The sequence below is a fragment of the Monodelphis domestica genome, chromosome 4 (genome assembly GCF_027887165.1).
Source record: "Monodelphis domestica isolate mMonDom1 chromosome 4, mMonDom1.pri, whole genome shotgun sequence".
NCBI lineage: Eukaryota > Metazoa > Chordata > Mammalia > Didelphimorphia > Didelphidae > Monodelphis > Monodelphis domestica.
In genome coordinates, this window is record NC_077230.1 from 25,632,903 (window position 1) to 25,659,047 (window position 26,145).

General features: G+C 34.9%; 1 protein-coding gene across 5 annotated transcripts in view; it reads left to right on the plus strand.

The window, feature by feature from the left end:
• RPGR (retinitis pigmentosa GTPase regulator) overlaps positions 1 to 26,145 on the plus strand; it is a 116,049-nt gene that overhangs the window by 81,040 nt on the left and 8,864 nt on the right. For 4 of the 5 annotated variants that reach the window (XM_056826251.1, XM_056826252.1, XM_056826253.1 and 1 more), the window contains 4 exons: positions 1,541 to 2,596; positions 20,527 to 20,715; positions 23,506 to 23,560; positions 26,052 to 26,140. In XM_056826251.1, the coding sequence (XP_056682229.1) occupies positions 1,541 to 2,596; positions 20,527 to 20,715; positions 23,506 to 23,560; positions 26,052 to 26,140 (1,389 nt within the window). The remainder of the gene's footprint in view (positions 1 to 1,540; positions 2,597 to 20,526; positions 20,716 to 23,505; positions 23,561 to 26,051; positions 26,141 to 26,145) is intronic. The other variant, XM_016433366.2, reaches the window with a different exon arrangement.

Consider the following 26,145-nt stretch of genomic DNA (forward strand, 5'->3'; position numbering starts at 1 on the left):
TTCAACAAAGGTTAGTATTTACTGATATTTTAGAACATTAAAATTATTCTAACATATACTTTTCAATGTAGTATATATTCATATTTAAAAATTAATACACAGGCTGCTTAATATCTTTCCTGTTTAGAATTGTTGTCTTGTTCATTTTTTTTTCTGCCATGACAACCTGGCCACAAGGAAATAAGATGACATAGTGGTACTTGATGGCTCTGTAACCACAAGAAAAAAATCCGTTCACTTTTCTAAACCTTATTTATAAAATGGGTGTAACACTTGCACAGTGTTATTATGAGGAAAACTCTTTGTAAATTTTAAAGCTTTTTATATAAATGTGATTCTTTGTTGTTATATTTACCCAAGTGATTTTGGATATAATTTTGTCCCCCTAAATCTTAGTTTTCTCATCTAAATGATAGATTTTTGATAGATCCGATATTTCTTAATTGCTAGACAGTGGTCTTGCACTGTTCTTCAGCAAATTTTTGTGTATTCATAAATTATTTTTAGTATTAAAGGTTCTGATTTCTTAAAACCTATACACTTTAAAAAGGTGATGCTTTACTCCCCCCCCCCTTTTTGGCTCTTCTCACCTCTGCTCCCTTGTGATAATTTGTATTATGGTTATGAAGGTCCCTGCTAGAGAATTTACATAATTTACCAATCCATAGAATGGTTTGGACTGGAACAGTATGCAGTGGATTAAGAGCGAACTTTTGCATCAGAAATAGCTGAGTTTAATTTGTTTGCCTGACACATAGTACCTTCATGAACATGGATGGGCAGGTTACCCCACAGTGACCCAGGAATAACATCAACATTATGCTACAGATAAGTTACATTTTTTGGAGGTTTCTTCTTTGGGAATTCTCTAAAATGATGAAGTCACTAGTCTGGTCCAAAAAAATTTCCAACAAGAAAACTGGTAAAGGTAGCTAGCCAAAACTTTTTAGGAGAATAAAAAAAATATATTCTGAGAATAATTCATTTTTATTGGGTATAATTTGAAAAAATTAATCCATTTGAAATTTTCTTTACATATTTTCATTCCATCAAATCATTACTTTTTCTAAAAATTTCACCTGTCCTTTCATGCTTTTATTTATTCTTTTCATTTTGAGCTTCTTATAGAATTAAAGAAAAATAAAAAATATAAAACCAAAAATAAGGAAGATGGAAAGATTAAAATGTATTATGCAGTGTTCTAGAGTTTCTAGGTCTTTTTAAAAGTATAGAAATCAAAATCTAAAACAATAGGTTCAAATTTAGATAAGTTAATGAGAAAGTGAAAATAGAATGTAAAAATTATTAAATAGGGACATGAGTACATCATAGTAAATTAAATGTGGTAAATTAGGTCTACCACAAACTCCTTATGAACATAGATTATCAAAATGGAGAAAAGAACTGTTTAGTGCAACTTAAGATGTTTATTTTATTAGTGAAAAGCCTAAAAATGTAAAACATTAAGCAGAATCTTTGAGTAAATAAGTTATTTTTATCAGCTAAGAGTTGTATGGTAACTAATTCATCAAATTTACAGAATCTTGAAACAACCAAGAAACAGAAGAAACATACATCTTTTACTGAAAACAATTCTAAGACTGAATGTGAAAAAGTTAGTGGAGATGAAGAGATGTCAGAAACAAGGAAAGAGAGGCAGACACAGGATGAGTCTTTGGAGAAGGAGATATCTATAAACCAAGAAACAGTAGATAATAAGTCACTTTTATCTGAGTCCATAAATAGTGACACAGTTCAAATTATACCACAAGAAAAACCTGTTGAAGAGATTCCAAAGGAAACAGACGAAGAGATTCTTAAAAGAGAAGAGTTATTAAATAACAGTGAGATCTGGAGGGAGCAAGGAGTAGAGGAGGAAAAGGAGGAAGGAAGTAGTCTGAAGAATTTAGAAACAATAGAAATAGCTTCTGACAATGAAACAGAGCATGAGAGAAGTCAGCAACTAGAAATAGAAGATCTGAAGGATGAAAGGAAGGAAGGAAAGGATTTAGAAAATAACGATAATAAATCTTCTGATGGCTCACAGGCACAAGACAAAAAGGAAGAACTTCTTCAGACTCAACCTAGTGAAATTAAAGATGAAGAAAATGAAGGTCTTATTGAAGAATGTAAAAATCAGAAACAAGATAAAAGCTCTGACAATGAAAAAGAAACTTTAGAAGAGTCAGAAAATAACAAGGAGTGTGAAAATTCTAGTGAACAGTATGTAGTTGAGATTGTTGAGGAATCCCAGCCAAATAATGAATGCTCTAATGAAGAAAAAGAAGATAGTGGAAAGGTAGATGATCAGCTGTGTAATCTAAAAGGTGATGAGCAAGAGAAAGAGGAACAGGCTGAAGAGAAAGAAATAGAAGTAAATGCCAAATGTGATAATAGTAATGACCAAGTGATAGAGACACAGGAAAAGGAAAAGATGGTGATGGGAGGAGGGGCAGAAGAGGAAGAGACAGAGGTAGAGGAGGAAGAGGAGCATGAAGAAGGTTTGGTTTCCCTAGATGAAGAAAATATGGATATGAATGAAGTAGAAGAGGAAGAAGCAGAACAAGAAACAGGTGAAGGAGAGGAAAATGCAGAGGTGAGTGAAGCAGAGGGAGATGTGGGAATAGAAGGGGAACATGAGCTGGAAACTACAGAAAGCAGAGATAAAAGAGGATGTAAGAAAAAGAGCCCTGAAGTCAACCAAGGGTCAGAATGGGGACAGGAGGAGGAGGAAGAAGAAGAAGAGGAGGAGGAGGAGGAAGAGGAGGAGGAGGAAGAAGAGGAGGAGGAGGAGGAGGAGGAGGAAGAAGAAGAAAGGGAGATAGGTAAGAGAGAGACAGGGAGCCTAGAGGAGGAAGAGGACTGGGATAAAAGTGAGATAGGATATAAGTTTAAGGAAAAGGTAGAAGAAGGGGAAGAGGAGGAGGAACAGGAGGTAGAGAAAGAAGAGGAGGAAGAGGTAGGAGAAGAGGAAGGGGAAGATATGGTGGGGCAGGAGGTGGAAGAAGTTGGAGGAGAGGAGGAAGAAGAGGTGGAGGGAGAAGAAGGGGAAGAGGTGGAGGAAGAAGAGGAACAGATAGGAGAGGAGGAGGGGGAAGAAGAAGAGGAGGAAGTGATAGGGGAAGAAGAGGAGGAGGAACAAGTCGGGGAGGAGGAGGAAGAGATGGAAGAGGAGGAGGGGAAAGAAGAAGAGGAGGAGGAGGAGGAGGAGAGAGAACATGACGGGGAAGGAGAAGAGGAAAATGATGAAGGGGATAGTGAAAAAGAAGACCATGAAGGGGAGGGTAAGGATGAAAGTGAGGAAGATAAAAAGGTGAGTCAAATAAAAGAAACCATAAAATATGACAAAGATAAAATATACCTAAGGACCCATAGTACCAAGTCAGAGATGAAAGATAGTACTATACAGAGTTCTAAAATGAAATCACATTCAAAGCAACATTTAGTGAATGGGTTATCAGATTCAAAAAAATTTTGGAATAATGTTCTTCCTCATTACCTGACATTGAGGTAATGTATTTGAAATTCTAATTTAATATTATAGTAATCTCCCACACAAGTTTAGAATTTCAGTTTTTATAAGCTCAGTCCTTAATACAATGGTAATTAAATGGATTGCAGTTTATTAATTGGTTAGATAATTACATATATTATTTAATTGTTTGTGTGATTCTATAGCATATATAAAGGTGATATTAAGTAGGTAACTATTCTTGGGAAATTTTAGAAAATGATTTCTAAAATAAGTATTTGCATATATGAATTATAACAGTTTTAAAGAGCATACCTTAAGGATTCAAAACCATTTCAAATTGTGAGCATCTTAATTCAACAAATTTTTATGTATATTTCAATTTTAGAGTTGTCTGCCATTTTGGTTGGTTGCTCTTGTGGAAATATGACATTAAACTTAAAACTATAATCGATAAGGCAGATTATAAAGAAACTGTTATTTTATTTTCTTATACATCTACATGTCTCCATTTTCTAAAATTCTTTAATTTCTTTTATAGAAGTAACAGTTGTTTCATTCCTTAATACTAATCAAAATCTTTTTCTTTAGTTAGAATATAATTTTTCAATTGAAATGTTTCTTAATTAATATTTGTGTTTATTCACTTAAAAGGGAAATAATAATTTACAACAAGAGAATAAAAAAATAATCCTTATTTTGTTAATTTTAGTACAAGTTTACCATGCCTACAAGAATTGATGTTTGACTGATGATAAATTTATTAGTTTTGCTTATTTTCTGAGAGGTAGTTACCAAACTCTTTAATTATATACTTGATTTTTAAAAAAATAATTAAGTGATTGACATTTTAAAATAATGTTAAAATTTTTATAAATATTTGTTTTTAAAACTTTGTCAAGATAATGGTCTTTTGCTCTTTCTGTAACTTTTAAACATCTGTACTCTACTTCATTCTCTATTATGTGTTCTCATTCTTCATTGATTCCTCTGTATTCTTCATTTTGTCTGTTTTTGTTGTAATGTTTAAAATAAAATACTTTATTAAATTTGTTTTCCAAACTTTCTAAACATTTGTACTCTACTTCATTCTCTATTATGTGTTCTCATATTCTTCATTGATTCTTCTGTGTTCTTTATTTTGTCTCTTTTTTTGTTGGAATGTTTCAAATAAAATACTTTATTAAATTTGCATAATAGTTTAAAAAAGTTAATTTATTATTTTAATTAGATATATTATAATTGATATTATGTAATGTTGCTCTATTTATTAATTCACTTATAGGTAAGTAGCATTTATATGAGTTATTTTCATTTTTCTATAGGTCAACAACTTGGTATTTAATCTTCATTTAATAACAATTCTTCTAAACTTATTTTTCCCATTTCTTCCATATTTTATCTGAGTGGAATTATTGCTCTTTAATAGGAATTTGTACAGCAAATGGACTTCCTGTGAACTTTTATGTAATGCTTGTCAGTTTTTAAAAGTTTGGATAGAAGAAATATGTGCACAATAATTTTGGAGGAAGATTAGAGAAAAAGCAAAATGAGGTTCCCAGAAACAAAATATTAAATTTTGATTGTTATATCAGAATTCATCTTAAGTTGAGTTGAAATAATTATATAAAGAATCCTATACCAGTTCATCTGTTCTTTGAATGCAACAAAACATTGAGCATTAAGTAGTCAGATTATATAGTAATTTTAAAAGTAGTGTCATATATCATAATTACTGAATAAGGTGAATGATGAATTTGGAGTCTGGAAATGCAGTCTCAGCTTTGACTCTTACCTAAAGTGGGTCACTTAATTTGTCTCAGCAAGTGGGACAAGATTATTTCAATTGCCTCTTTTAGCTTTAATATGTTATACAATTTTTTAGGAAAAGAAGTTAGTCCATTATTTGGCAAAGGGATAATTTTTTAAAGTAACATTTGTTATTTCCCTGATATTAATCTTCATCTTATTAATATTTTCCCTTCAGCCTTCCTTCTTCACCATCCCTAACCCTCTTTTACTCCCCACACACACAACTTGCCAGGTAAATTCAGTAACTATGTGTTTATTAAGCATCTACTATGTATCATGAACTAGAGGTACAAAGAAAGGCAAACGACAATTTCTGTTCTCAAGCAGCTCACTGTCTGAAGGGAAGACAACAAATGCTTGTGGAAAAATAAGCAATGTACAACGTAAATTAGATGTGACCTCCAGAGGAAAGCAATAAGGAGCATTGAGAAAGGCTTCTTGCAGCAGGTGTGAGAGCTTGGGTTTGAACTAAACCAGGGAAGTCGAGGCAGAGATGATGAGGGAAGAGAGTCCTCCAGGGGATGGGAGACAGACAATGAAGATGTCTAGTCCTGTATAAGAAACAGCAAAGAGCACAGTGTCACTGAATCACAGAAGTAAATGGGGTTGGATAAGATGTAGGAAAGCTTTAGAAAGAAGGGGGGGGAATTAGGTTATAAAAGACTTGGAATGCAAAATAGAGGGTTTTATATTTGGTCACAGGTAATAGAGAACCACTGGAGTTTATGGAATGAAAGAGAGGTGACATGGTTAGATCTTTGCTTTAGGAAGATTATTTTGGCAGCTGAGAAAAGGGGATGGACTGGAGTGGAGGGACCTGACTTGGGCAGAGAAACCAACCAGAAGACTTGCATTATAAAAGGTGTGAAGAAGACTATTGCATTATAAAAGGTGTGAAGTTACGGAGGTGCTGCACCAAGGTGGTGGTGGTATTGAAGGGGAAAAGAAAATATATATGAGAGATGTTATAAAAATCAACAAGAGTTGATAATAAATAGGATATGGAAGTGAGAAAAAGTAAGGTAACACTGAAGTTGTGAACCTGATAATTGGGAGGATTGTGGTATTCTTGAAATGAATGGTGGAGTTTAGAAGGGAAGAGGATTGAGAGAGGAAAGATAATTCAGTTTTGGAAAGGTTGAACTTAAGGTGTCTCTCAACATCCTGCTTGAGATATCCAAAAGGATATTGGAGACAGGAATATAGAAGTAAGGAGAGAGGTTAAGTATAACTGAGTGCCATCAGTATTTAGATGGTAATTGAATCCATGGGAACTGATGAGAGCACTAAGTAAAATAGTATAGAATAGAAAATAAGATCCCAATACAGACTTAGGGATAATCTATTATTAATTATGACCTAGACAAAAAGCAATAGAGACTAGGCAAAGGGCATGAAAACCTGGAGAAGAGAGTGATTAGCAGTATTAGAGGCAGTAAAGAGGCCAAAAAGAGTGAGTATTAGGCAAAAACCAGTAGATTTGACAATAAATCATTAATACCTTTGGAGAGAGTATCTTTGGTTGAGTAATGAGATTGGAAGCCAAACTATAGAGAATTAAGAAAAGAGTCGGAGGCATCAGTTATTCATGACCCTTTCAAGAAGTATATCCACAAAAGGGAAAAGAGAGATGAGACTAGTGTGGATAGATGTATCAAGTGAGGATTTGGGGGGGAATTGAGGGAGACCTGAGCATGTTTATAGGCTTATGAAAGAATGAAGTAAAAAGGGTGATAGAGAAGATAGGTAGTGGAGATGATAGAAGGGGTAATTTATTGGAGGAGATGAAATAAATGGGATCACTTTTACTTGCCACCTCTTCTTCTGAGACAGGGTTAAAGAAGAGATAGTTTTGGAAGGCATCAGGGTGGTGTGATATGAGGTGAGGAGGAGGAAGAAGAGGCAAGATTTTCAGCTGAGGGTTGAAAAGCTTTGGAAGGGATGCTATGATGGAATAGAGAATTAATTAGAGATGCGAAAAGCCAGTCTTGTATTCGTGAGGGCCCAATTGAGGCTATGTAATGTAAATTTGTAGTGAATCAAGTTGGCAAGATTTCATGATTTTCTCAGATTTCATTGTGAAGCACCTGAGGAAGAACAAAGGCAGAACATGGTGGGAGTAATCTGAGGCTGAGACTTGGCAGAGCAAATCTGGTGATTAGATAAAAGGGAGTAAGGGATTTGAGAGAAGAGAAGACAATGCAATATTGAACTGGTTCACCATGATGGAGAAGGAAGGGTAGAGCTAGTGCAGGACTGATGACCTATAAAAGAAATTGAGGGATGGAGAAATTGGAGAGATTGGTGAGATTAATATTTCAAGTGAAGTTTCGTGATGAGAGTTTGAGGTTTCAAGTCAAAGGGGCAGTTGGAATAATAATAGATCGTGTTGATAATAAAAGGGGTAATTTATTGGAGATGATGGAATGAAATGGGATCACTTTGGGTTGTAGAGAGTTTAGCCTTACCAAGAAGTGCCATTTCTTGTGGACTTTTGGTTTAGATTGCTTTGTTAGAAGGTTCTTATTTTCAGTTCTACAGATGGGAGGTGGGTTTTGGGGGGAGTAGGGAAGAAAGATGTGATTATATATTCTAGTTTCTCATGACTGCCTCCTCATATGAGAGCTCTTATACATCTTAAAAGGAAAGAAAAAAGAAGCAGAAGAGGACCACCTGTTGCTTCCTAAATTCTTAGTTAATTGCATTTGTTTTGTTTACCTAATCTATTTAGTTTTTATTGTGTTTGATCAGTAATGAATATTGTGGGAACTAGTAGTTTGATGGACTAGTATATAGCAAACATTGAGTTACTACTTCACTTTGAGGACTGTGGCAAACAAGAATTTAGGATAAGCCATGAAAAAGAACTGCAGAAGACATCTACTCCTCAGCAGCAAGACTAGCGGTAACTGGAGCTGGAAATAGTTTAGATCAGTCATATGTTGTTTTTTAGAATGACACCTTAAAGAGTCAAAGCTTTTCACATTATAATATGGAGAGTTTTGATTCTGTAGATACGGCTCTGAAAAACCCAACTTACCAGAAGGAAGAGATATATGGGTATTCCTTACACAGAATAAGAAAATAGATTTCTTCAAGATACTAAGCTGGATAATGAGCCTGTTTTGTAAATCACTATTCAGGCATATTAAGAAAAATATAAAAATCTGAAGAATATGGGGAAAATCCTAAATTTTGAAGGCTATAGGTTATTAGATGCAGACATATTCACTATTATTTAAGTAGGAATGCTTCTAAAGAATTCCATTACTAAAGCAAAATATATTCTTTTAAAAACAATAAACAAGATGACAAGGGCTATTGTCCTTCAAGAGGATAACATGGAGAGATTTTCACACAAAGAAGAGGAGCAGAAGAGAATAGTAATGAATATATGAAAATTTAATATGAGGAATCTTTGGTTTGTGTAGGGAAAAGAGTAGATAAGTTAAAAATTATTGAAACTATTAAACAGAAAATAACCTACTTTTATAATCATTAGTTTACATATAAATTATACATATATACATTTAATGTATTTATTAGATGTATATCAAATACTTTATACTTGTTTTATTATTACTTTAGATAAGCATATGAAAGATAAAAATAATAGCTAATGTTTATATGCTGCCACATTCCAGGTCCTGTGCTTAAGCACTTTACAAATATTATCTTATTTGTTTCTCACAACAATCCTGGGAGATAGGTGCTATTATTCCCATTTTATTGATGTTGAAACTGGTACAAACAGGTTAGGTGACTTGTCCGAGGTCACACAGCTATTAAGTCTCTGAAGCCAGATTTGAATTTGTCTTCCTGACTAAAGAGCTGTTATGAATGGGCATATGTTTATACAGTCATCTAATGTGTTTTCCTCTTAATTAATAAATTACATACTTGCCAGTGAGCAAAGTCCTGTAGGAATAATATAGGACCAATGCCATTAGAAATGAATGAATGATAAGTTCTGTTTGGCTCAGCTCCTGGTGCCCAGGACACAAAGAACCCTTAGTAAAGTGTTCCTATACATACTGGTGGACCATTTCTTTTCTTGTCTTATACTTTGAAAGAAATTCTAGAACTAGGTAACAAAGCATCTGCCTTTAAAATTTTAACTACACATTTTCTTAATTGTGGTACAGAAAAGTCTCATAACTTGGTTAACCTAGCATTTGTTGATCTTGAATAGGAATCTCTTAGGATAGAACCATGATAAGTTAAGTTTTAATTATATTAGACTCAGAGTCAGAGAAACTACATTGGCTTCTCTGCCACTTTTTGACAGTATAGCCTAGAGCAAAGCTCTTTTGGGGCTCAGCTTTCTCATTTTGAGGAATTAAACTGGAGGTTCTCTTCCAGCTTTAAATCTATAGTCCCATGATCTTGACTTATTGAACTATATTTTTTGTCTAAGTATTGCATAACAGAATCACAGATGGAATAATAACAAAAGTAAGCCTCTTTAAAATATTATTTCCCAAATACAATAGAACCAAAAGTTCAATAGAAATTCATATAATTTGAATTCCCATACATTATAGAATAAATTTTGTCAATTCAAACATATAGGAAAAGCCTGCATTGTGAAGATGACATTATAGATGTACTCTCTAAATAAAGGGTGGACAAAACATCCCTTACTACAAAATTTTAAATCATTCTTTGGAGAGCTGAGAGAATTTTGTAATAATCTTGTAGAAGAGCTATGATGTTTATTTTTCCGTCAAAACCAAGTTAACTGTTATTCTCAAAACACAAGCTGGTCTTCCTCCTCAAAGGGAGAATAAAGGGGCTCAAGAAATATCTTTTTACTCTCCAGATAATCTGGGGAAGTGAAGTATTCTTTTTTAAAAAAGATTTGAAGAAGAAAAGGGACAATATTGATCTGTGGCAGAAGATTGGAGGAAGAAAAAAATATGATATAAAGGAGAAAGGGATGAATTATTACTGAATACTTAAAGCTAAGTGGTAGTAGTCTCTTGGTAACCAAGGATGACGATTGTCTTTGTGTGTTTTTGTGCACAAAGACACTTGTGCATGAAGATTTAAGTGGAAAAGTCGATGCACAGAGACAGTCCCACTCTCTCGGCGTTGGAAGCTGGGTCCAGTGGCACAAAAAGTTGTTACATCTGGAGACTTCCTCAGCTGCATTGGATGGCTGTGTTGTCTTTTGTGCTCCAACACGCCCTAAGCACTCCACAGTGCCTTGCTGCATCGCCATCTCAGCCGTTGAACCTTCTTGTTGGTTTCTTCCTCCTGTTCCCCTGAAGCAGTCTTCACATGCTGGGTGAGCAAAGCCCTAGTTCACCAGGGGTCGACGATGATGACCCGATGGCTACCCTCACAAGGTTTAGCTGGCTTGTCGAAGCCATTGCCTGGGGTGTGGCCGCTGCCGCATGCTAGCAGCTACTAGGAGCCACAAGTGAGAGCTGGGTGTCAGGTGAGGGTCAGAGGCTGGAGAGCTGCCCTAGGAGGGCACGACAAGCCCTCCACACAAAAGATATTACTCCTCCCTGAGCACCCCATACACCCCTAAAGCTAAGTAAAATTATGAAATTCTTTACCCAAGATTAGGGTAGGAAGATAAGGAGGAAGCAGTTGCCTTTTCTAAAAAGAAAAATGTCATGTATCCCACTAATGCTATTAGGCAAAAAAATCATTGTGGGTAAAAAAAAGAAAATATAAGAATTGGTATTTGATAAGTTGTATGCTGGGAGTTAAAATGGTGGAGTAAAGGATCTTCCACTCACCTGAATCCTACACACACAAAAAGAAGAAAAGAAAATAAACCATGTTAAAGTAAAAGAAAACAGGAGGGACAGAGAAGAGAAGGTAGCCCAGGGAGTGCAGCATCATTGGGAACTGGCAGGATGTAGACCAACTCAATACATTGATGTGCCAGAGGCAGCAAAGCAACAGAATGAGGAAGAACCCAATGCACTTCCACATGACCTGAGGCAATGAAGTGGCTGAATGTGGAAAAGTTCAGTCCATGAGACTATAGGGAAACTAGCAGCACAGGGAGAAGAATCTAGCTGGACAAAACAGCTGCAAGCTTCCCCACATCAAGCTATCAGAGCCACTCCCTTGATGGGCATATTGTGCCCATCATTGTGCCCCATTGTGCCCCAAAGATAGATGGGCCTACCCCAAGAGCAGAGCAGAGCTTTAATAGATAGGTAAGGTAAGAAACAAAAAAGTTGAAAAATGAGCAAAAGACTAAGAAAAAACTTGAACTTAGAAGTTTATTTTAGTATAGGGAAGATCAAACTATGAACTCAGAAGAAGACAATGCTAAAGAGGAAATGCGGAACCTTAAAAGTATGAAAGGGTATCAAGCCCCAAAAGAATCGCTGGAAGAACTTGAAACGAAGTTTCAAAATTGAATGAGAATTGACAGTATCAATAATGTTGGAGAATTCACTGAAGAAAACAATTCTCTAATGATGAGAATGAGCCAAATGGAAAGGGAGACCAAAAAATGCACTGAAGAAAACAACTTCCTAAGACTAGAATAGACCAGATGGGAAAGGAAACTCAAAAGCCCAAGAAAGAAATAACTCTTGAAATTAGAATTAGGCAAATGGAAGGTAACGAATCCATAAAACATCAGGAAACAACAAAATCAAAACAATGAAAAAAATAGAAGAAAATCTGAAATACTTCTCTTAGAAAAACAACTGACCTGGAAAATGGAGCCAGGAGAGAAAAGAACCTAAGAATCATCAGGATACCTGAAAACCATGATTTTTTTTAAAAGCCTGTATATCATATTTATAGGAAATCAGGGGAAACTGTCCTGATATATTCAAGATACCCTAAAATAAAACTTCCCAGGATTATTATAGCCAAATTCCAGAACTACCAGACCAAGGAAAAAGTACTGCAAGCAACTAGAAGGAAACAAATCAGATATTTTCAGAGCCATAGTTAGAATTACAAAGAATTTAGCAGTTTCTACATAAAATGACTGTAAGACAGAATATGACATCCTGAAAGGCAAAGGATCTAAATTATAACCAACAATTACATACACAATGAAACTGAGCATAATACTCCAGGGGGGGGAAAATTGAGGTTTAACAAAATAGAGAACTTCTAGGTGTTTCTGACAAAAACCAGAGCTGAAAAGAAAAACTGATGATTAAATTCAACACTCAAACACAAAAATGTAAACAGAAAAGTGGAAGCTTAAGGGTTTCAATAAGTTTTAATTAACTATATTCCTACATGGTAAGGTAATGCTTAAGATAAAGTATCTTTGGGTGAAAAATGTTTGGCTCAGTAGATTGAGAGCTGTAAGGGTTAAAAATTAAAGGTTGGACTAAATATATAAAAAATGTGGTCACCAGAAAGTATTACTCAAGTCAGAATGACTTTATAGCAATATATTTATAAACTAGAGGGAAAGAGTGAAAGTAAGGAAATCAGAGAGGATAGATATTTACTCTGACCCAGTCCAAACTAGGCAGAGCTTCAGAGACCTCAGAAAAGGGGACCTAGAGGTAAATAAAACAAGGGTTTTAGCCACAAGGTCTCCACCAAGATGAAGGGCCTCTCTGTAGGCTAGTACCTCCAGAAAAGCCAGGAAATAGAGTCAACCTTTTTCACTAACCCACATGATAGTTCTAAGGGAAAATCCAAGAGCAGTCCGAGGTCCCAAGCTGAAGCTCCTTCAAGGTCAAGTTCCAAGACAAAAGAGCTGGTCACAGGAAGTTCTTGCCACTTTATTTTTACAGAAACACATAAAAATGTTTTATTATCCCATTACAAAAACATCTGATCACCGTCATTTGCATCAAGGTAAGCTATCAGCAGTTTTTTTTTCCTACTCTGCATGTTTTTAATTTGAGATGTTCTTTATAATTCAAGTATGGGTTCTTAATATAGGTTCCAGGAACCATTTTTTGAAAATCTTTACTTTCTTTTTTTCCCCTTGGTTACAAGAATTATATTATTTCCCTCCCTCCCCTCCACCCACCCTTCCCACAGCCAACTCGCAATTTCATTGGATATAACATGTCTTTGATCGAAACCTATTTCCATGTTGTTGATGTTTGCATTAGGATGTTCATTTAGAATCAACATCCCCAAACATGTCTCCTCAACCCATGTATTGAAACATTTGTTTTTTCTTCTGTGTTTCTACTCCCACAGTTTTTCCTCTGAATGGGAGTAATGTTTTTTCTCCTACATTCCTCCAAATTGTTCGGATCACTGCATTGTCACTAATGGAGAAGTACATTACTTTTGATTGTACCACAGTATATCAATCTCTGTGTACAATGTTCTGGTTCTGCTCCTCTCATTCTGCATCAGTTCCTGGAGGTTGTGCCAGTTCACATGGAATTCCTCCACTTTATTATACCTTTGAGCATAGTAGTATTCTATCACCAACATATACCACAATTTCTTCAGCCATTCCCCAGTTGAAGGGCATCCACTCATTTTCCAATTTTTTTCCACCATGAAGAGCGCAGCTATGAATATTTTTGTACATATCCTTTTTCCTTATTATCTCTTTGGGGTACAAGCCCAGCAGTGCTATGGCTGGATCAAAGGGCAGACTTAATTTTTAAATGCATATGCCTTAAAATTTGTGTAGCAAGTATGTGAAATTAGAAATCTATAAATGTATCACTGAGACTTGGGATAGGACTTTTGCCTGGAATGTGACTTAAGTATTATATATTAAAAGGATCTACTCAAGGGAGGAAATATGAGGTTCAACAGAGGCAGAAAGAAGTGATACGATTTTTGAAATGCATATCAACAGGGAGGAAATATGTGGGAAGGAGCTCATAAGCCTACCTTGAAGCCATGGTACCATGGTGGTGTGGTACTTCAAATATCTATAGACTACAGAAACCATCTTTTAGTTAAGTGAAAAACATAATTATGTACTAGCTTTCTTTAATGGCTCTTTAACTTTAAAATTTGAAAAACAAGGAGAGGAATTGCTATTTTGGACCCATTTGTAGCCAGTGAGGAAAAACTGGTTGCTAAAGAAGTGGTGATAAGAGCCCTGGGGAAGGAGAGGGATTAACAAGTTTATGTTAGAATTTATGATAGAGAAGGAAAAGAAAGTTGGATTTAGTCTGGTGTGTGCCCTAGATTTAGAGAGATCCACATGATAGAATGCAATTAACTCATAGAACTTAGATTCACAAATACTGGAGCTTGAATCCTACTTCAAATGGTTAATGAATTGTGTTACAGTCATAGTTGTCACTTAAATCACTCCAACTCAGTTTCCTCATGTGCAAAATGGGTATAATAACATCTCATTATTTTTGAGTTCAAATAAAATGATCATACCTTAAATTGCTATATAATTGCCAGCTGTTATTTTAAACACTTCAAAGAAATCATAGGTAGTATTCTATAAACTAAAATCCTTTATGGAAAATCAACTCATAAACCCTGAAGAAATCAGGAATGAGGGGGCAGCTGGGTAGCTCAGTGGATTGAGAACCAGGCCTAGAGACAGGAAGTCCTAGGTTCAAATTTGACCTCAGCCACTTCCTAGTTGTTGACCCTGGGCAAGTCACTTGACCCCCATTGCCTAGCCCTCACCACTCTTCTTGCCTTGGAGCCAATACACAGTATTTACTCCAAGATGAAAGGTAAGGTTTAAAAAAAAAAAGAAATTGGGAATGAAGTTCTGAACATATTAGGAAAAATAGTTCCAAAAAGGAGAGAATAGGGGACAGGAAGCTTGTCTGCTGCTACTTTATGCTAAGGAGAATGATGTTTGACCTAGAAAAGAGATTTTAAATGGTTAATAAAGAATTGGTATTCAAGACAACGAGAATATCTTCATTAATTTAAGCTACCAGATCTTGATGAACTACATCCTAGGGTACCAAAAGAACTAGTAGATATGATTGCTTCCTTTTGGGAAACTGTCAGTAATATTTGAAAGCATGGAGAACTAGAGAGGTACAATAGGAATGAAGAAGGGGAAAATGTCTTTTTTTCCTCAAAAAGTGGGAAAAGAATTCAGTCAATTTGATTTTGATTCGTTGGAAATTATAAATTGTATTAAAGAGATGGTAAATTACTGTTTAGAAGAGGAGGCAATGGCACAAACTAGGTTAAATTTATAAGAAGTGTCAGTGAAATCATTTCCCTGTCTGATAGGACTATAGATTGTAGATTAGGGGGGTAAACTAAAATATAGTTTACCTAGATTTTGCAAAGCATTTGACAAAAAATTCTCAGGCTATTATTAACAGTACTTTGAAAGCCAATCCCTGCTGTCAGGTAGAAAGTTTCATAAAGTCCCTTTACTTAACCCTCTGGAGAACCTAAGGCAAAGCTAAATGATTTAGGATGAACAAGGGAGAGAGAAGAACAGAGACAGAGAGGGAGCTACTTCCTCTGCTGTTATTGTATACCAGACATAGCAAAATTAGAGACATCAAACCAGACTTTGGAGTGGTCATTGGGCTCTCAGCAGCATCCTTTCTGGAGACCAAGAATGGAGGGCCTAGGAGACCAGGACATCAGGGCCATGGAGAGTGACTGATGTGAAACAGTAGAACTGTGATGACCTCACTGGTATTGGACTCTGGGGCTAATCGATGTTTATGCAGATCTTAGTTTTGCTGATTTCACCCAGCTGGAGAGATCCAAGGCAATAATTCCATTTGCACTCTAACTTATCTTTCCCTAGTATAGCATGTATTAATTCCAAAACTTTTCTCTGTTTCTTTAAAGGTTATCTCTTTCCTGTTCAACTAGTCTTTAAAAGCTATTGCTAAGATTTAAAAAAACTTCTTAATCATCGTATTAATGATCTGTGGGGTTTATTTCTAAAAGGCAATTTAAGAAGAGTTAATGAGTGGCAAGGTACAGAAGGAGAGAGAGATGTTAATGTTGCAGGGCACTTAGCACAAGTGGGGCTTGCTGCTCAACTGAAGGAAGAGCTGTTTTGATTCATATTTTATACTTCAAAGCAGGGAAAATTACTGATCTTAACTATTTTAGATGCAGAGTGAGCCTAGCACTTTCTGCTGGGATGAAGTTGTAAGGAAAGCTGGGAGTTTGTATGGTTAAGGGAGCCACGTCAAGCATTTCTTCTGTTACTTGTTTTTCTTATGCCTTCTCTTCCTTCCTTTTCTGCCTCCTTCTTGAGTGTCTTTCTCTCACCCTTCCTCTGCCCTTTTCTCTTTTTTTCCTCCTTCACTTTTATACTCTCTCCATCTCCTTTGAGAGGGATGGAACAAGGGGTGGTAACTGGAAAAGAGGAAATGGGAATTGGAAAAGAGTGGCTGCCCACATTTAGTGGAGGCTAGCCAAAAGGAAGGATCTAGTTTCCTTTTCATGAGCCCAGTTCCTGTCCTCTCAAATGTTAAGTTGTTCTTATTGAAAGGGAAAGATATGAACTAGATTATAGGATATCATGAGTTAGAGGTAGGGAGTGATCCCAGGATACAGTGTAAGTAATGTAAAAACAAAAAGTTCAATAAGATTGTTTAAAAAATTTAGCAATAATTTGCATAACCATATTTCTAAAATATGCTTATGAATAAAACTCATATACCTAACACCCTAGACAACAGAGTCAGTGTCCAAAAAGACCTCAACAGGTTCTAATCAGTCTAACATTGGGCCAGATCAAGTAAGGTGAGACATAATAGATATAAATGTCAGGTCTTTCTCTTTTTTTCAAATATTGATCTTCAGAAATAAAAGATGAGAGAAGCAGTTCAGATGAATAAAAATCCAGGGGTTTTAGTGGACTCCCAGCTTGAAAGGAATCAAGAATATGATAGAGCTGCAGCTAAGAAGCATAGTGGATAGAGTGCCAGGTCTGGAATCAGGAAGACAGCTTCCCGAGTTCAAATCTGGCCTCAGACGCTTAACTAGCTGTGTGACCCTTGAGCATCACTTAATTCTGTTTGTCTCAGTTTCTTCATATGTAAAATGGGCTGGAAAACAATATAGATAACTATTTCAGTATCTTTGCCAAAGAAACCCTAAATGGGATCATGAAGAGTCAGACATGACTGAAATGACTGAACAACAATATGATAGTGTAGTCAACAAGATTCACAGGATTAGAGGCTACTGAGAAAAATATTTCACAGGACTAGGGAGGTGATGACCTCACTGCTTTCTGTCCTAATATTGCCTTTGGAGTACTATATCTCTAGGTGCCACATTTTTAAAAAGGTTTTGATAAACTGGAAAATGACTAAAAATGGTGAAAATCACATGAAAGAATTGGGATTATTTCACTTTGAGAAGATAAGACAGAATATTTGCAAGTCTCTGGGCTGGCGAAAGGATTAGATTTGTTAGACTTAGCACCAAAGGTTAGAATTAGTAAAAGGGAATGGTGATTGGAAAGGTGAATTTGAGCATCAGTGTTAAAAAAAAAAAACAACCACCATAGCAGTTATCTAAACATAAAATCAGTAGCTTTGGGAGCTGATAAGTTTCCCCTTATAAGAAAACTTCATTACTAGTGACTTATTACTAAAGTAAAAAAATCTGAGTATTTTGTAGTTTATTACTTGTTTTTAAAGGAAGGAGACTTATAGAAGGCTAAGTAATTTGATGTCTGCCTATCCTTGGAGAAATGATGGAAAAAGTTTCTGCATAGTTTTAGTTTAATAGATTAACATCAGATCTATAGTTTAGTGTCAGAAGATTCCATCCGTAGACTTGTTTTATCCATAATACTTTGGCTAATTGTTTATGAAAGAATCAGGATCCCAAATGCTAGAATATTTTGTCCAATCTAATAAAATGAGATTATTTAATAGGGATAAATTTAACTCCTTCGGTTTACCTTTTTAAAGAACTGCACAAGTAGGGGACATGTGAGTATATAGCAGCTCATGTGGAAGGAACTTGAGGTTTTTGAATGGGCCAAATAAGTTTGTATGATCTTGACCTGCTTTAATAGAAATTAATATCCAGAAAGATAAAGGGGATAGCAGATGTGAGTTCCCAGTAATTGTAAGTTACACTTTTTAAGATGGACACAGGTAAGCAGAAAGTTGAAATGAATATGATAAAGTCTGGAAAAGACTGAGGAGGAATAGATTATCATAATTATCTTCAAAAAAGTAGGATTAGCATGTGAAAGACAGGTCTGCTTGTTGAGTACTCAGAGAGTAGAATTGAGACCTGGAAAATTCTAAAGATTTCAACATAAGAAAGAACTTAAGATAAGAGTTGGACCAGATCTCTGAGGTCTAAATTTGTGTATTTAATTCTGGTATTTGTGTATTTAAATAATGCATTTTAATGTTTATGTACTTAAATAATGCACTTAACCAACATCTTCATTCTAGTAACCAGGCCTCTGTGTTTGTTGTATTGGGGTAGTGTCTATTTACTTTCCTGATGACTTCACACAGTAAATCCAGAGGGAAAAATAAAAGCTTATTGCAGTAATTAGTATACAAACAAGACTATCAAGTTACTTCTGGTTTCACTTAGTTGGCAAAATATCCCTACAGCAAAAGTAAGCTATTAAGCCAAATATTTTTTCCCCTCAGACAAAAACTGCATGGTTAGAAAACTTCTCAAGTTCTTAGATAATGGCAGGCAAATGAAATAATCACATTATCCCTTAGAGCTACTTTAACCTACATTCTTTTAACAGTTTACTGTAGTTGCTTTAGAATGAAATGGTAGATTCTGACATTTTTACTTAGCTTACAATATGGTACTTGATTAATATTGTTTAAAGCAATTTAAAATGGCTTATGCTTTGTTGATTATTTTTATTAAGGCTTCAGAAGTTTGTTGAAGATTGCTTGAGACTTGTGTGTTATTTATATTACTGTATAAAACTACTCTTCTCTTCCTTATATCTTTCATTTCAAATATGTGAACAGGAACAATTATTATGCTTACATCATTATCTTTTTAATATATTTATTGTAATCTTTTATTTTTATATCACCTAAATTTTCTTTTGTACCTCATCCTTTTCCCAGAGAACCACCCTTTACCACAAAGAAAATTTAAAAAAAGAAATAGGATGAGGGACAACTGAATGGCTCAGTGGACTGAGAGCCAGGCTTAAAGATGGGAGTTCCTAGGTTCAAATATGACCTCAGACATGACCCTGGGCAAGCCACTTAACCCCTGTTGCCTGGCCCTTACCACTCTTCAGCCTTAGAGCTGATACATAGTATTAATTCTAAGATGGAAGATAAGGATTTTTTAAAAAATAGGATGAAAGTAAAAAAAAAATTCAGTAAAAATCAGTTTGTTATATGTGGTATTCCACACTTGTGAATCCCTCTACCATTGTAAAGAATTTGGGGACACACTATTATTTTCAAACTATTCATCAGATGCTTTGTTGGTGGAATTTGAAATCATGCCACATTTGTGACTTAGTCAGGAAATAGCTGGAAAGTTTGAAAACAAGGAAATTATGATACTAAAGGAAGAAAATGCAGATGTGGACTTTGAGAAAAAATGTGATTAGATAAGAAATTATGTAAAGCTACAACTGTTCTCATATCTCTTATGTTCAACAAAGTATATGATTTGAAAAATTATGGGAAAATCTAATCTAATTATTTACTTAGCAATTGTAAGGCCTGATCAAAGAATGGAATTGAAAAAGAAAATCAAATCACAGTTTATGTTGAATTTTTTAAAAAATTGAATTATTTCTATTTCAGAGATACTGGGTGGTTATTAAATAGTAGTCCACCAATCAAGTATTCTGGCTTTCTTTATTCTTGGCTTTGATGCCAATTTAAAAGACCAAAGGTAAATCTTTTAAAATGTTTCTGTGTCTTTAAGCATACCTGACTCCTTCGTTATGGATTTCATTTAATTAGCACTTAGCTTGACATCTATAAGGAGAGAAGTATATTTAATGTATAGAATATATGCTTATGGCATGGTATAATATACTAACAATGCCTTTGAAATATTATTGCCTTTAACTGTTTTTTAAAAAGAACTTAAAACACATTTAAATACTTTAGTAATTTCTTTCATTTTAACCATATGGACACATCTCAAAAAGCCATGGGAAAGTTTTTAAACATAACAGTTTGCTTTCATACATGTGCTAAGTTAATATTCCATGAGGATTGTGTGATGTTTTATCTTCTGATACTTTAGTACTTGAATAAATATAATAGGAAGTATTGATAATCAACAATGAAAATTAATGCAGGATAGATAATGTAAAATTTCCTTTTAAAAAAGAAATAAATGAAAAATTTTTCTGAGTATTCATTTTGTCACAGGATCAAGAGGATTCAGATGAAGAAACGGAACCATTGGAAACAGATGAAGGAGACACAGAAGCTAATAATGAACCGTCAGATGAAGAGAGGAGAGAAATGCAAAAGACAGATGAGGATAGCAGATCAGAGAGCCACAACCAAACCGAAACAGAAGAAAGCAATGAAACCATGGTCGAAACCATTGGAAAGGTATGTTGGAAGAATATCGTACAAATCCCATTATAGTAGTTTGGCTATCAAAGACTTTTATATGGGCTTAACTTTAAAGAAATTGTGATATAACTCCAATGACTAAAAATTTGATTTTTAAGTGAGTATCATTCTAGGAGAGGAAAATAGTCTATAAAATAGGATTTTTATTTTTTTACCTTTTAGAATTATCATCATTTTAAAGAAATTATAGAGATAAATGTCATCTCAAATAATCCAAATTTACCTCTTGGGGGGTGGGGGGGAGACTAGGTGGTTCAGTGTATAAAGAGCCAGGCCTAGAGATGAGCGGTCCTAGGTTCAAATATGACCTCAGACACTTCCCTGCTGTGTGACTCTGGTTAAGTGTGACACTTAACCCTCATTGCCTAGCCCTTACCACTCTTCTGCCATGGAACCAATACACAGTATTGCTTCTAAGATGGAAGAAGGTAAGGGTTTAAAAAATTTTTTACCTCTTGTGAATCTTCTAGCCATTGGTTCTAGCTCTTTCTCTGATATCAAGCAGAATAATTAATTCCACTTTTATATGACAGTAAATCAAATATTTGATGACACCTATTGTTTCTCTCAAAAACCTTCATCCTTGGTTAAGTTGAATTGATCTTCATTTGTAAATTTGTTACTGGCCCAAATCCTCATTTTTAATATCGACATTTAAGTAAATGTTTATAGACATTCTAAAAACTGACATTTTTTTTTGCATTCTTTGCCCTCTTTTCTGACATATCACCATGTCACTACAGAGGCAAAAGGGAGTTACATAGGACTAGGGAGTCTGTATTTTTCTTTCATGGGTTGGTTTCCTGGTGAAAGAAACCATCAGTTGGTGGTTATTGGTGAAAAGTCATATTTTGTAGCTATGATACACCTTGATACCACAAGAGAGAATCAAATAAGAATTATACTCACTATTGTGAGCAAGGCAAGACATATGGGCTCTATGCCTGCCTTTGTAAGCTCTTTCTCAACATCATGGGAAGAAAAATGGTTCTTCTTAAAGGTATATGTCTATTCATGTCCAGTAACAAGAGCAGCCTTAACATTTTAAGCAGTTGCTATTGTGATGTTTTAAAACATTCCTTATTCCCTAAACACTCTTGCCAAAAGGTGAAATTGCACAGTTAGAGATGGGTCCCTGTAAAATAAAATTATTCCTAAGAGAGAACACTTTAAATGTTATCACTTATTTATATACCTACTTTAATAGCTTTATTAGGTCCCTTTCTAAAAATAGATTTTGCTAGAAAGAGGGTAGAGAGAAAATGAGTACCTCAAAAGAGTGAGCAGAAGAGTTCAGGGAAGAAAAGGACCTGGAGCAGAGACTTATAACAGGAAAACAAATACTACCACCATCACTAGCTTAGGCATCACGGACTATTCATACAGAGTAACTGAATTTGGGAAAAAAACACCTTGTTTCTAGTATCAATCCTACTTGTATTAACTAGTTCATGTCATCTTTCTAAACTTGACTTATTTGTAACATGGTGATAATATTTAAACTGGTTGAAAGTGTCTTGTAAATTAAAATCATCAACAACAACATACACTGTTTTCTCTGGGACTGGTCCTAACCAGTGTTATATGCTGTTCTTCAACTTCACAGTACAGAATCTAGGAGCCCAAACTTAATACCTTTTTTATTTCTTTATTCTAGGATTAAAAAAAAAACAACCCAATCTAAATTAATTAATAAATAATTACAACACTGTTTTACTCAGTATCTATATCCTTAATAATATCTAGCATAGTATAGTGGAACCATGCTTAGGATCAGAAGATACTAAATCAAATCCTTTAATACTAATAAGCCATGTGACTTTTATGGAGTTACTTGTCTTTCTCAGCCTCAGTTTCTTTGGTAAAATTAGGAGGTTGAATTAATCTTCAATTATCTAATTATCTTCAGTTCAGTCTTCTACCTGTAGCATTCTCTGATCTGGGATCATTAAATTCATAGCAATTATTATTTTTGTAATAATGGAAAATTCTGTTTATCAGGAATGTAATATCAGCTCATGCTAAAAGAAATAAGTCTTTTCTTCAAATTCACTCAGTCATTATATGCTTTATTTAAAATTGTGAAACATCAGTAGTTGTTGATACTATATAACAGTGATAAACCTATGACATGAGTGCCAAAGATGGTACTCAGAACACTCTCTGTGGGCATGTAGGCACCCTTCTAGCCCCCCAGAGTTTGCTACTAGAAAGGCAGAGGGACTCTGGGGGAGCTGCTCCCCTCCCCCTCTCCACCATGCATGCCTGATGACATTTTTTATATCCCCTCCCCTCTGCCCAGTAGCCAATTGGAAAGCACAGGGAGTAAAGTGGGAGGCTCACAGGTGGTAGAGTTGGAGGGGAGCAGAGTACTAGGGCGACTTCCCTCCTCTTCTCTACACTCACTGAGGACATTTCTCACTTTACCTGCCCCTCTGCTCAGCAGCCCAATAGGAGCACTTTCTCCCTCCCCTGTGTGGGGTAAGGGTGGAAAAACTGGGGGGTGGCATGACATACTGTCTGTAGTGGGCATAGCACTTGGTCTGGGGGGTAGACTAGATGTCCTCTAAGATCCCCTCTAACTCTAAATTGATGATCCCATCGATCAATGTATCTCAAACATGTTTAAGCATCCCTCTTAAGAAGGATAATGACAAGAACAAGAATTAGTTTCTAAACATGAAATAATAACAAAAGCAATAACAAATAATGATAAATATTTTTATATAAGTTATATAACAGATATGATTTACTTTTCATTTATAGGAAGAAAAACTTGAATATGAACCAGCCTTTCAAGGATGCAATGAAAATCAAAAAGGTAAATAAGTCTTTCTGCTTTTAAAAATTAAACTAAAAAAGTTGAGCTTTTTAAAATAAAGTATGTGCTTGTACATGTTTCAATTGTACAATGACGTTATACTTTTCACATTTAGTCCTCATAACAGGCATATAAGATAAGCATTTTTAGTCATATTTCAGAAATAAAGAAAACCAAGTTTCAGTAGAATTTATTGACTTGCCCAAACTCAGTGCTAGAATCTAATTATCTTGGCTCCTAATCAACTGGACTTTCTAATCACCATAGTTTAGAGAGAACACATAATGTAATAGAAAGGTATTAGGGTTACAAAGATCTGAGCTCATATCTAAGTGCTGACTTTTACTATCCGTGGGATCCTAATCCTCAATTACATCTTTCATCATCTTGTAAAATGGCAATAATTCTTTGCATTACTTAAATCACGAGGTATTTCTCTTCTTATTAAATAAATCCATTTAAAAATCTAAACTACAATTACTCATGGGTGACCTGATATCTCCATTTTTTAGCTATTTCTACAGCCTTGAGAATAACTAGTTTTCCATTAAACTGAAAAAAAACAAACAACCCTAGTTTATATCTGGGACAAAGATAATAATGCTGAATGAAATTATTTTACTTCTTGGGTGTAAAACATAAATGTGTTACATATTACTTTGTCCATTATTTTCTCACTTCATGTGTGTGTATAAAAATATATATACACACATAGACACACACTTTTTTTGTCTTTTTTCAAACATAATTCAGAGTCAGGTTATTATAACTATGACATTCTTGAGCACATCCTTGGGTACAACTCTTATGCATCCTCACCTCCAAAATGTACTGTAATAAAATTCATTTTTCATTGCCTTCTTATAAAAATCACAGAATCTCAGAGTTGGAAGGGACCTCAGAATTTATATAGTATAAATTCTATGCAAATAAGATTCCTTTCTACAGTGTAGTTAACAAATGGCCATTTAAACTTTGCTTAGGCTTCCTCCTGCCTCTCAGAGTAGTCTTATCCACTTTGAATAGTTCTGTTTGCTGAAAAGATTTTCTTAACGTTATGTCTGAATCAGCCTCTTTCAACTTGACACCAATTGTCCCTGGGTTCTGCCTTCTGGGGCCAGTCAGAACATGCAGGTTTCTTTGGCCATTTTGGCACTTTAACTGCATAAAGGCATCTTTTGTGTCACTCTATGTCTTTTCTTCTAAATGCATCCTAGTTAGATACAGAGATAAAGAGAATGTCATCACACCTTATCAAATAAAAGTTCCTGGAGCTCAGGGATTTCTTTTATTTTATCTTTCTATCCCTAGCTCCTGGTACAATGCCTGACATATATTAAGTACTTAAAAATGCTTCCTGATTGCTTGATGTTGAGAATTGAACTCATTAGGGAAATCTTCACAATTTCTTATTATCTCCCTTCCCATCTTGGATCTCATCTCTCAAATGGCTAACTATATTTTGTCTTTACCATTTCAAGGTTATTGTCTTTGGCTGAGAAAAATAAGAATTTATAATGTCTATTTTTTCTCCTTTTCCCCTCATAACTAAAAATCTGTCTCAGCTCTTTCTAAGCTTTGGTATTCCTGGCACTGTACTTATAGAACTGTGCCATGCTTTGGCGTTCTATCCCTTGTGATTTGTCCTCCCTCCTTAAATCATTTATTAAAATGTCGCTTTTTTTTTTGTTCTCAGTATGCATCTTAGAGAGTTGAAAAACCATTAAAATGCATTTTACATTTTTAAATGTCTCCAATTAAAAGAAACTGAGGCAGAGTCATGAGTATAATTGAAGTATATAGGTCAAGTTCATGATTGGTTTAAGTATAAATTGTCATCTGTTTTTTCTTGAAGTGAAAGCAGTTCATTCATTAAGGAGCTATTTTCTGGTGTTTGGATTATATTTAACATTAGCTCCTGAATCAAAATTTGGACAGCTGTCTGCTATCTATATGTTCTTTCTGATGGATATTCTGCCATCATTAAACATTAACCTATTTAAGCATACTTAATCATGAATGAAAGACTTAAATTAAGCAAAGAATTTAAAGGTCCAACTTTTCAACCACAGGAATCCCTTATAATTGTCTGATTTCCTTGTGAACATTTAGAATAACAAGGGAGCCTATTCCCTCATAAGGTGTACTCTTTCATAGTTAAGCCTATTGTAAGAATTTTTCTGTTAAATTGAATCTCCCTGGAACTATATATCTAGTACCTTTTCCATATGTCAGCTATTTGAAGACAGATAAAATGTCATACAAGATCCATCAAAGAATACACACTCTATCTGTCAACATCTCATATGTGATGTTCCAGAATCGAACACAATTTTCCATCTGTAGGCTGACCTGCAGTGTTAAGAATTATTAGTAGTTTTCTGAGTCATGATCTCAAATTCCAGATCTTGGTTGTTTTCAGTGGAAAAAGTAAGTTCCTGCTTCTTTTTAGTAATCAGAAATATATTTCTAAAGATGTATTCTATTTCAGGAAACACAAATGAACGCATGCCAGGCAATACAGATGTCCCAGAATATTATATTGTAGCACCAAATAGACTACTTAAAAAATCAAGAACGGTAAG